At 43.8% G+C, this 13,025-nt stretch overlaps 1 protein-coding gene across 1 annotated transcript; it reads right to left on the bottom strand.

Annotated features, from left to right (window-relative positions):
- Positions 1 to 248: 248 nt before the first annotated feature.
- On the bottom strand, positions 249 to 2,449 carry LOC148102290 (uncharacterized). Its single transcript, XM_087844529.1, has one exon. It carries the CDS (start codon positions 2,381 to 2,383, stop codon positions 641 to 643), a length of 1,743 nt encoding a protein of 580 aa, XP_087700655.1. The 5' UTR covers positions 2,384 to 2,449; the 3' UTR covers positions 249 to 640.
- Positions 2,450 to 13,025: the final 10,576 nt, after the last annotated feature.

Genomic DNA, 13,025 nt, shown 5'->3' with positions numbered 1-13,025 from the left:
TAAAAGATCCTAATGTTATTTAGAGCTATATGTTCCTTACTGCCATTGCTTGTTTTGGCAACATTTGGGAGATTATATACCAACATATGTGGATTCTACATATCACATTATAGTTTACATACAAATATCCTGTCATTCTGTATCATTGTGAGTGATGTGATTTTGAATAGAATGACAAACACACGTGTTCAGTCTAGGCTGAAAATGTAGACATTTGTGTGACAATGAAACATGCAATATTCACAATATAATCTTTTAGATAATTTTATTAAAGTAATAAAATTAATAAAAACTATCTTCTTGGGCACTCTAAATTAATAGACTCAATTTACAGTGCCCAATAAGATAAGTTATGTATTAGTTGACAAAAAAGAAAACCCCAATAATCTGACATTTCCCTCTGAGCAAGCACTCGGCGACAGTGGGGAGGAAAAACTTTCTTTTAAAAGCAAGAAACCTCCGGCAGAACCAGGCTCAGTGAGGGACGGCCATCTGCCTCGGCCGGTCCTGGAGTTTTTAAAATGACTTGTTAGCCAATTTAAAAAGTTACTTTGATGTCAACTAATACACTTAAACTGTCCTAATAATTTAAAACAAATATTTACAGGCAATCCTGATGGATGGATTGCTTACAGAACATTCATTTTGTTTTGTGTGTGTGGAACCCCGTAGCTCGACCCACAAAGGAAAAGAAGCTGCTGATGAAAGGTTCACTTTCCAATATAGTTACAACATGCTCTTTGAAGACCTTAATAATGAGCTCATGAATGTATCTGTGGTCAAATGACATGAATGTCAGAATCACATCTGGATCTTGCCATTTTTCTAGCAGAGACTTGTAGACCATGTTACTGAGTAATGGTACATATTCGACAGGGATTTGAATTCTTTTGATTCGAGGCCAGACTTTACTGAACAGCCGTTTGGCGATGGCATCGGCTTTTTCAGTAGAGCAGGGTGAGTCGGCATTTTCGACGACATGCTTCACCAAGTCCTCGATACAGATTTCCACAGAAGACCTGTATTTCTGAACCTCTTCAGCCGCACTAAGGGCTGAATTCTCCATCGACTCGATCAAGTGTTTTTTAATTGTCTGGATCGTCAAGTTTTGCAATACCGGATCCTTGTCATTCAATAACATTATCAAATGTTTGTCTTTACAGAATGTTTTGTTGCGGATCTCTCGGTAAATGGCCTCACCAAGACCTTTTAACTTTTTTTTGTCTATATACAGGTCTTTGATGCGGTCATCAGACACCACGCTGTCAAAGAGTCGCTTGTGCAGTTTAACTGAAGGTTTGTAGTGGGACGTGTGTGCGTGTGAGAGCACATCATGAATAAGTGTGCTCAAACGCTCTTTAACCTCAGCATCATGAGATGTCCTACTACCAACAGATTGGGATTTTTCATTCGGTAATGGAAATATATTTTCCTTAAACTCTTCTAAAAGTGTTTGGGAGATATTTTTAGTTTGGTCTCCATCGTCCTGAGTTTTTCTGCACCATGCGAATAGCCTTGTTAGTAGGTTTCGCTTCTTTCGGAGGAGGCGATCTTTGAATATAGAAATTACCACTTGTTGGTTCGGCTGAGCTACTCCTAGTGCAATGATTACCAGGTTTGGTGGAATTTCCAGCAGCTTCTGAATGTCTTTGAAAATTGATTTTTCAAGACTTTTCACTGTAATTCGATTGATGTTTATATTTTTATCCTTAATTTGCGCCCACAGAGATATGAAGAGTTGCTGTTGCATCTCATCAGACGGCGTCACCTTTGCCTCTCTTGAGGCGCGTTTAATCACAGCGTTTACGAGCTTTTTAACAAGCCGCTGTTGTTCCAACAGTCGAGGTTCCACAGTCACATCACCAGAAGGGGCAGTGGGCTCAGCCTCACCCACCTCACACTCCAGAGAGGAGTCACTCTTTTTGGAGTCCTCGGTGGGCTCAGCCACTGGTCCACTTTCTGCCCCCTCTGCTACTTCTGAAACGGATTCCAGACCAGCTGACTGTGGATCCTCCTGATTCAGTTGCTGGGTGCACGAATGGGGGCAGCACGCACAGTGCTTCCGTTTCTCCCCGACTCCCTGTAAAATTGTCTCCCCCGAGTTGACACTCTCCCCTGTGTCGACACCACCCTCACAGTGCCTAATCATTGGCATGACTTCAGTCATGGTGATGTGAAACATCTCTGATGTAAACCTACCAAGTGCCTGCTTGGTGTTTTCATCTGAGCACCCTGTTTTCAGTGCACGCCACTGGTCTTCTGTTATGTTCATAAACAAGTCCCTAATTTTGGATTTTATAGTTTCCCTACATTCACTCAAAGGATTCATGTCTGTTTTTGTATTGATGCTTTCTGTTAGCTGATGCGTTCGGCTGTGAAACATTAATTCTTCTTACTGACCTGAATCGGTGACTAACCCCTATTTAAGGATTTTTCTAACGTGACGTCACGTAAGACATCAAAGGATCAAAGGGATTCTAGCGCTAAGCTCCGCCTACATCCGGGATGACGGCGACATGACGTTACCTAGCAACCGCTATAAGCACAACGACGATCCTCAGGTGTTGTGATTCAGTTTTGTGGCCTACTGGTGCACTGCTTTAACCCACACCAACTACTTTCAATACTTTAAAATACTTTAAAATCCTTCGTTTAAAGTTAGAATGTGAAGCGAGCCCCACTGTGTTGTTATCGGGTTTCCATGATGGCTGGTGAGCTATGCTAATTCAAATGTTTATGTAGCTTCACTCATTCACCTGCAGATACAGACAGCTATCAGAATGGTCACATGTCTGTCTTATTAAAGAACATTACAGGTGATCACGCGCAGTGAGTTACAGCTAGCAAGGAGCCACGCAGTTTTTGTGTGCATGTCTGTGCACGTGGACATTTATTATAGCTTTGTTTTGTCTTCACAGAGTGGTTTTATCATTCATTCAGCCCACCACCCACTATTTTTTATTCATTTATTTATTTTAGCTTTTTAAAATGCTGATGGAAACAAAACATTTGCCAGGTTCCCACAACTACTTTTACTTTGAAATAAGGCCCGGAAGTTTTATTTTCTGCCTGCAGTAGTCCACAAGTCACATCGCTGCTTGGTGCCAGAATAATTATGGTGATGCACTAACCAAAAATGAAACTTAATGCTTCACAATCCAGTTGCCTCCATATATGAAAACAGCCCTTTAAGGTTAAATATTCAAATCTCAGACACGGATTCCCTGTCAGAATAAATGTTTCAAGCTTTCCGTTAACCTGTCACCAAATTTACATTTTGAACATTTGATTTGATTGTTCAGGTTTAGCCAGCGAAATCTATAGATTTTGCATCTCTATCATAGATAACATGGCTGAAAGTCAAGATCTTTGGTCCTGAAAAATGTTCCCCAAGTGACTCCTGAAAAACAGCAGCACAGAGAAACTTTCAGCACCTTTAGCAGCAGTAAGTTGAAGCAGTGGTTTTTTGTATGATTTCATTACTGTTTCACATCACTGTGGAGGAATTTCGGCCCACTCTTCTTTACAGTGTTTCTTCAGTTTATTGAAGTTTGGGTGTATTTGTTTATGCACATCTCTCTCTTACGGTTGCACCAAAGGATTTCCATCAAGTTGAACCAGTGGCTGATGACAAACCAACCAACACACCTGAGTCACTCACTTTCTTAAATGCACTCAGTCTCACTGGCTCTGTTTATTACTAATCATTGTGTAACTGCCATGTCCTTACAAATGTTTATTGGATTAACCACACGTATTCAGACTGTATATGACTACCAACTCTCTCCAGCCATGTTGATGTATTACCCATATACATCAGACACAGACAGACTATGCTTACAGGATGTGATGTTACATGTTATTATTTGATGTTATTGAAATCATCATGAATGGGTGGTGATTTCTATAACTTTGTGTATATAATTTGGCATTTCTTATTGATGTAGGCCAAAACTAAATAGATAGTACCATTTCATTTATTTTAAAGGTTTATTTGCAAGACACAAAAACAGACAAAACAAAGTTCCAAACAGTAGCGGTTTTAGATACGGGCGACACGGGCAGTTGCCCGGGGCGGCATCGTGGTGGGGGGCGGCATCATGGGCATCGGTAAAAAAAAAAAATGCTTGTACTCATGCTGCCCCGACATCATACGAGCCCATATTGGGAATGGCACAGGCACCGATCGATTTTCTATCGCCCATGGGAGTAAGGGCGCCCTCCGTTTGCGAGGTGCGCCTGCTGCTTGCGGCACAGGGAGGAGAGGGCCGGGCGACGGGGGATTCTCTGGCTGGCTGGAGCAGCATCTAATAACCAGCTTGCAAAATAAAACTAAATAAAAACAAACTAACAAACACGAAAACACCAGACATCATGATACAGACTTATAATTTGCACCGATGTTTTTTCGAAATTCTGTATGCAAGTGAGCGAGAGAGCCCTCGGTGCGCCTGCTTGCTGCTGAAGTCAAAGTAAACTTTATTGTCATCTCCGCTACATACAGTACAGTATATAGAGAGACGAGACGACGAGGCTCCAGTTACAGCAGTGCAAGTAAACAAACAATAAATATTTAAGAGTAAAAAAAATAAATATAAACTTTAGGACTAGGGGTAAAGGGATCAATAACAATTTAAAATGTATATTTTATATTTTGTTTATTTAAAGTCTCACACACAACCCGTTTTTAAAGTTTAAAAAAAAAGAAAAGTAGAGGAGTGTAGAGACTTCCACGGTCGCTAGATGCCGGGGATGGAGCCTGCCTATTTGCCTGACGCACTGTCAACTTTACGCAGTAATGCCAGAGGTGGAATTGCTTGCTTGTTTATTAAAGTGCTTGAAAAGTTTGCAGAGCAATGTGATCGGCTCGCGATTCAAACTCTTAAAACATCACAGGCTCTAATGCAACAAGGGGAAACTCGTTGTGCTGCGGTCAACAAAAACTACGGCTACCCAGCCCTCCTCTCTGTCAAAAGCAAACCAGTGAATGACAGACTGACAACGCCCTCTTAATGTCACCGCTAGCACCCACGTGACTCCTCTTACACATTACCATAGCAACCAAACAAATAAAAACCCAGTGATCCTTAAAATTCAATACATTTAATTATGGCTCCTACAAGGAGGAACGAGCAAAAGACACAGGTAAGCAGATGTGTCATTGGATAATGGCAGGTCATGTATCCTAAAACATTAAGAATCAGAATACTTTCTTAATCCCTAAGGAAATTATGTGGGTTACAGTTCCTCCAAGAAGAAATGGTACAAATAGTAACAGTAACAGACTCCAAACAATATATACAATAATATAAAATTAATTAGTCAGTGTCAATTGTTGATTTGTCCTGTTCTCATTGTATGACGAAGTATGATGTCTGTTTAGTAGCCGTTTGCATACTATGCATACTCTCTCCCTCTTCAAATGTATGTGTGTGTGTGTGTGGGTGGGGGGGGCGCCAGAGGGGGTGTTCGCCCAGGGCGCCTAACAGGCTAGGACCGCCACTGGTTCCAAATGTATTGTGCATGAATTCAAACGTGGCGCTGAAGCCAGGTGCAGATGTGCGTCACAAGTTAATCTGCCTGTAGGCTATGGTACTTGGCCACAGGTGGAGCTAGATGACTCGACTCCATTTGAATGCGCACAAAGTAAACTGCACGCTTTAGTTGTGCAGCGAAAACGCTGAAATTGGAGTAATAAAACGTACGAGGGGAACGATAACGAAGACAATATTCTCCGGTAGTGCAAAGTCTACGCTGTCTGTAGACCGTTACGTCTTTTCATTGGCCTGGAGTCTACGGTGAGCGTAGACCCTGTAGACTCGGGCCAATAGGAGCGCCGAATCCCACTGTAGACGACCAATCGTCTGGTCGACGGAAGTTGCGTCACCAAAACGACAACAACACGCAGCGGAAGAGCGAAGAACCCGGCAAGTCCGCAATTTCTTCTATGTTTACGTTAAGTTACAGAGTCTGGATTTAGCGGAAATTACACGACGCTGAATAGCGCGTTTAACCCTTTTTCTTTGTGGTAAATGTTAGCCGCGCGCTAGCCAACATCTAATGTATTACGCTCATTTCTAGTCTTTTCAGTGGCTACAACTGCTTTCCGTGGCTCGTTACAAACGATCTGAGATATATGAAGTAGTAAGTGTATTTAATATCATACGAGGCACATTTACCCGTGTTTGGCTATTGTCAGTACATCTCGCTCGTAGTAAACTTTCTTTAAGTATGTGTAACATTCACAGTTATATTGTTGATGGTAACGTGTATGATTCCAGCCTACCTGATAGGCACCTTTGACTTTTTGTAGTTCAGTTCACTGATTGACTATCCTGCAGTTCTGTTTTCCTGTATTCCTGTTTCATCCACTTTAATAAAGTGTCCTGTGTTACAGTAACCGTGAGTTGTGGATTTACTTAATTAATGCCTAAGTTGGGCTTTAATCTGCTGTGTTGGGTAAGTTAATTATAGTTACTTCTTCAAAAAAGTAACCTAGTTAGTAACCGAGTTACCAGATTCTAAAAGTAATTAATTACTTGGAAAGTAACTATTGCGTTACTTTAAAAAAAAAAAAAAAAAAAAAAAAGGTTTAACCGTCTGGGGTCCAGGGTATAATTGGTCATTTTAACCACTTTTGATTTTACCTCGACATTTCACCTTTAAAAACTATTTACTTTGCCTTGTTTGGTGTCATTCTTTTCAGCACAACCTCATGTGTCTGAATTTACAGTTATGTTTTTGTTCTGACTGTTGTCAAATTTGTACATGTTTGTTTTGTTTGGTTAGTGCACTGGCCCTTTAAGAGAAAGGCATGGTCCGTGTGCGGACAGGGGAAGTGTAAGAAAGAATCAGACAATCGACTGAATGTGATCTGTGGTGTGATTTATGCTGTGAAAGGCTGATAAAAAGGCATTCCCTGTGAGTATGCATTATTGTTTGGCACTTTATGTTGATTAAGAGCAGTTAATTAGATGCTGTATTACGCGTGCTAATTTATGGTTCGTAGACAGTTGTTTGGTGCTAGCATTAGCACATTAGCACGCAGCTCCTCAAGTAATTATTTTAATTTCTCACTCATCTACACTGTATTTTGTTGTTACAGTTTCACACCTGCCATATAAAGCAAAGTCTAAACCCACTCTGGCGTCAGTGACTTTTGTGTGGAGGTGTTTAACTCCTGGATAGTAGAAAGTGGTTCTATGAGGCCAGTACAGTGAAAAGGGACACCCTACAACAGCGATGAAGACTGTATTGTTACACGCTGTATCCAGACCAGCACGACAGACGCAGTGACACCAAGTCAGCATAAATGCACATTCAATCAGCTTAAAGATGGAGAAAGAAGGATATGAAGTAAGATCCACGACCTCAAAGAAATCTAGCCGCTCTTCCACTGCAAGTGTAATGTTAGCCGCCGCTACTGCCCGCGCTAAAGCTGAAGCTGCCCAAAAAAGAGCTGAGTTTGCAAAGAAGGAAGTTGAATTTAAAGTAGAAAGAGCCAAATTGGATGCAAAGCTTGATGTTCTAGCAAAAGAAAGTGAAGCTGAGGCCGCAGCCGCTGAAGCAGCTGTCTTGGAGTCTGCTGTTGCAAGTTTTGACATGAGTGATGAGCACCTGAGCTTACCAAAGGAGACACAGAGTTCTCATGAGCGAACTACAGACTATGTCAATATGCATCAGGCACGCAGTGATTCAGTCAAATCAAAAGACGTCAAAATAGAAAAAGGCGAGTATGCAAATCGACCTAAGCCACCGGACATGTCACCGGATGAACTGCCCTCAACACCAAAGGACTATGGCTCCCTCAGACCCCCTGATCAAAGACATTACTCACCTGAAAGGCAAGGACAACAGTTACACTCTGTTAACTATCAGCAGCACCTCAGCCATGTCTCACCAGGGTTTACACCGCCCTCTGTTGGACGTTTTCGGTACTACCCTCCAGATCCAAATTCCTCTAGGGACTCTAATGAGCTTGCCAAATATTTAATGAGAAGTCAGTTGTTAACCTCTGAACTCACCAAGTTTGATGACAAGCCGGAGAACTATTTATCTTGGAAGTCATCTTTCATCAACGCCATTGACACATTAGAGCTTAGGGCGTCTGAACAAATCGACCTCCTTGTAAAATCACTGGGCCCAGAATCTACCAAGCATGCACATCGCATTAAAGCTGTAAACATAACAAACCCAGCTGTGGCATTAGAGCTAATCTGGGAGAGGCTAGAAGAAATCTATGGGTCGCCAGAAGCCATTGAAAGTGCTCTTTTCACCAAACTTGATCAATTCCCTAAAATAGGGCCCAGAGATAATCAAAAACTAAGAGAGCTGAGTGATCTGTTGCAGGAGATAAATGCAGCAAAACAAGAAGGGTACTTGCACGGACTCTCCTATCTGGATACGGCGCGAGGTGTTGCTCCCATTGTGGATAAGCTGCCGTATGGGATACAAGACAAGTGGATGATGGAAGGCTCACACTACAAGCAGCGGCACAAGGTGACCTTCCCTCCATTCACGTTCTTCTTACAGTTCATACGGACACAAGCAAAAGCACGCAACGATCCAAGCTTCAATCTGCTGTCAACCTGCAACTCTGGAGTTAAAAGGGACAAGCTTGGAGATGGTTACAGCAACAACCGCAGGTCAGTTTCAGTGCATAAAACCAATGTCACGGCCATTTCTGAGGAAGGACCGGACAAATGTTGTCCTGTGCACAACAAACCTCACGCCTTACAACAGTGCAGAGGTTTCAGAGAAAAGCCAATGCAGGAACGAAAGGCAATATTAAAGCAACACAACATCTGTTTCAAGTGCTGCGCCTCTAACAAACATGTAGCTCGCGACTGTCAAGCAGAAATCAAATGCTCTGAATGTAACAGTGATAAGCATCCAGCAGCTCTGCATTCAGATGTTCCTCGCTTTCCCAAAGCTCTTCAGCCCCCAGCAAGTCACGGCGGGGAGAAACAAGAGGTACAAGAGACTGCCGTTGTTTCAAGTTGCACTGAGGTATGTGGGGAAGGATTTTCTGGGAAATCTTGCTCAAAAATATGCCTGGTTAACGTTTATCCTGCCAACGATCCTAGTAAACGCCAGAGAATGTATGTCATGCTAGATGACCAGAGTAACGTTTCACTAGCACGCTCCGAGTTTTTTGACATGTTCGAGGTTAACGGTAAGGCAGAGCCATACACCCTCCAGACATGCAGTGGCGTAGGTCTCACTTCTGGCAGAAGAGCCTCTGGGTATATGATAGAGGCAATCGATAGCTCCCTCGCTATTCAGCTGCCCATGTTAATTGAGTGCAACATGATTCCCAACAAAAGAGAGGAAATTCCCACTCCATCCGCAGCTTATGCACACTGTCACCTCAAAGGCATAGCACACAAAATACCACCCTTGGACAGTGGTGCAGACATTTTGCTGTTGCTTGGAAGAGACATTTTGAGAGTTCATAAAGTGCGCAGTCAGATCAATGGTCCGCACAATGCACCATACGCACAGAGACTGGACTTAGGCTGGGTGATAATAGGAGATGTGTGCTTAGGCAATACTCATAAGCCTTCCCAAGTCTCCACCTTTAAGACTCACGTTCTATCGGATGGAAGGCCAACTCATTTTTCCCCGTGCGAAAGCCACTTTACTGTCAAGCCAGACACCAGTCTCTTAAATCGACACTTAGTACTTGGTGGTTCAAACATAAAGGACAGAACACAAAGCAGAACAATAGGAAACAATGTTTTCTGCCAGACCAAGAACGACAATAAGCTTGCACCCTCCATGGAAGATCTGCAGTTCCTGAATATCATGGACAATGAGTGTTTCCAAGATGAGTCACAAAGCTGGGTGGCTCCACTGCCGTTCCGCCAGCCCAGAGCATTGCTGCCTAACAATCGCCGCTACGCACTCAGTCGCCTCAAGTCACTTGAACGAACTCTAGACAAAAACCCAAAAATGAGAGTTCACCTAATAGACTTTATGCAGAAAATGTTGGACAATGGGCACGCAGAGCTCGCACCCCCAGTACAAGAGAACAAAGAGTGTTGGTACCTGCCCTATTTCGGAGTGTACCATCCTCAAAAGCCGTCACAAATCCGAGTGGTATTTGACTCCAGCGCGCAGTTTGAAGGTATGTCGCTCAACACAGTGCTGTTATCAGGACCTAATCTGAACAACAGTCTATTAGGTGTGCTAGTGAGGTTCAGAAAACATCCAGTCGCAGTAACCGCAGATATCCAGCAGATGTTCTATTGCTTCCTGGTGCGTGAGGACTGCAGAGATGTACTGAGGTTTGTCTGGCACAAAGACAACGATCCACAGAAAGAGCTCGTGGATTACAGAATGTGCGTGCATGTATTTGGAAACAGCCCCTCGCCTGCTGTGGCCACATATGGTTTGAGGAGGGCCGCGCAAAAGGGAGAAGCCAAATACGGGTCAGACGTTCGCCATTTCATTGAGCGTGATTTTTATGTGGACGATGCTTTAAAGTCTGTTCCCAACGAACATGATGCTATCGACCTCCTGAAACGGACACAAGACATGCTAGCAGACTCCAACCTTCGCCTCTTAAAAATAGCATCAAATAAGGTTGAAGTGATAGACGCATTCTCACCTCAAGACCGAGCCAAGGATCTCCAAAATCTGGATCTGTTCAAGGATGAACTCCCAGATCAGCGCAGTCTTGGAGTAAAGTGGAATATAATGGAGGACTATTTCACTTTCCACATTCCTCATGCTGAAAAGGCATACACACGAAGAGGAGTCCTTTCAACTGTGAACAGTGTGTTTGACCCGCTTGGGTTTTTGGCCCCAGTCACCGTTCGAGGACGTCTGCTTCTAAGAGAGTTGTCGCTACAGACAACAGAGTGGGACTCACCTCTCCCAGAGGATCTGAAAGGCAGATGGATAGAATGGCAACAGTCCCTCCAATGCCTCAGCAAAGTCAACGTTCCACGCACTTACACTAAGATGTCACTGTCACAGGCTAAATGTGTAGAACTTTGTGTCTTTTCAGATGCGTCCATGAAGGCAATATGTGCAGTTTCATACCTCAAGGTCACCACTGGGAATGGCAAGACAGAGGTTGGGTTTGCCCTAGGTAAGGCACGACTCGCTCCACAGCCAGAGCTCACTGTACCTAGGCTCGAACTCTGCGCTGCAGTAATGGCGGTTGAAATGGCAGAGGTCATCTGTGAAGAGATTGATCACCCTATAGACAAAACTAGTTTCTATACAGACAGCAAGGTGGTTCTTGGTTATATTCACAACCAATCCAGACGTTTTTATGTCTATGTAAACAATCGTGTGTGTCGTATTAGAGAGTCAACTACTCCAGAGCAATGGCACTTCGTTACGACCGACCAGAATCCTGCTGACCACGGCTCACGATCAGTTCCAGCCGCTGAGTTAGAACACACGACATGGTTCACAGGTCCAGCGTTTCTCCAGTGCCCTTCATACATCCATCTAGAGCAGACTGATTACAAACTGCTGGACCCAGACAACGACGCAGAGGTGCGCCCAGAGGTAAAGACGCTTTGCACTAACATAACCAAGGGAGTTTTGGGCTCAGGACGTTGGGAGCGTTTCTCCACATGGCGCTCACTTCGGAAAACCATGTCAAACTTGATTCACATCGCACAGTGCTTTTCACAATCAAATGTTGAGCCAAACTGTAAAGGATGGCACATCTGTAAAACGGCCATCACCCCAGAACTGTTAGATCAAACAGAGACAATGATCATTAAAAATGTGCAGTTTGAAACATATGCAGACGAGATAAAGCAGATCTCTGAAAAACAGAACCTCCCAAAAAACAGCCCGCTGGTAAAACTAAACCCTGTGATTGGAAGTGACAATCTGCTGAGAATTGGTGGTCGCATTAATCGCGCGGGGCTGGGAGTAAAAGACACCAACCCTATTATCTTGCCAGGCAGTCACTACATCACTACCCTCCTTGTGCGCCACCACCATGAGAAAGTAAGCCATCAAGGCAGGCATTTTACAGAGGGCGCTGTCCGAGAAAGTGGCTTGTGGATTGTAGGAGGGAAAGGATGCATTAGCAGAGTCATAAGTAAATGTGTGACATGCAAGAAGCTGAGAGGGAAGTTTGAGGAGCAATTAATGAGTGATTTGCCCGTAGATCGCCTTCAAGTTGAGCCCCCCTTTTCTTACGTGGGCATGGACATGTTTGGCCCATGGGAAGTAACTACAAGGCGAACGAGAGGGGGACAAGCAAACAGAAAGCGGTGGGCAATATTATTCACGTGCCTGTGTACAAGGGCTGTCCACATTGAAGTAGTGGAGGAGATGAGCTCTTCAAGTTTCATTAATGCACTGAGGCGTTTCTTCGCCCTCCGAGGACCCGCAAAACAACTGCGCTCGGATTGCGGCACTAATTTCATTGGTGCTCACAAAGAGATGGCCAGTAATGCACCAGAGAAAGACAAAGTGCAACACTTTCTGCAGGACCAGAAGTGTTCCTGGGTTTTCAATCCTCCCCATTCTTCCCACATGGGGGGAGTATGGGAACGGATGATTGGTTTAGCACGGCGAATACTTGATAATATGCTGCTGCAAACTGGCCGTGTTCAACTCACTCATGAGATCTTGACCACATTTCTTGCGGAAGTCACAGCTATACTGAATGCACGACCGTTGTTGCCAGTATCATCAGACCCAGAACATCCTCACGTTCTCTCACCGGCGATGCTGCTGACACAAAAGACTGGAGTTGTACCCACCATCTGTGATGATGTAGGACCCAAAGAAATGCTCAGAAGCCATTGGAAGCGGGTTCAGTTCCTTGCAGACACTTTCTGGAGCAGATGGCGCAAGGAATATCTGCACAGCCTCCAAATTCGTCAAAAGTGGCACCACAAGAACATTGACATTAAACAGGGAGATGTCGTTCTCCTCAAGGACAAACAAACAAGAAGAAATGAGTGGCCAATGGGCGTAATCGAAAAGACAGTTGCGAGTGAAGATGGGATCATCAGAAAGGCTGAAGTTAGAGTTGCTTCCAA

This window comes from Neolamprologus brichardi, chromosome 7, assembly GCF_056152115.1.
Source record: "Neolamprologus brichardi isolate AB-2024 chromosome 7, ASM5615211v1, whole genome shotgun sequence".
Lineage (NCBI taxonomy): Eukaryota > Metazoa > Chordata > Actinopteri > Cichliformes > Cichlidae > Neolamprologus > Neolamprologus brichardi.
Note: the sequence above shows the minus strand (reverse complement) of the source record. Positions and strands in the feature narration are given on the sequence as shown.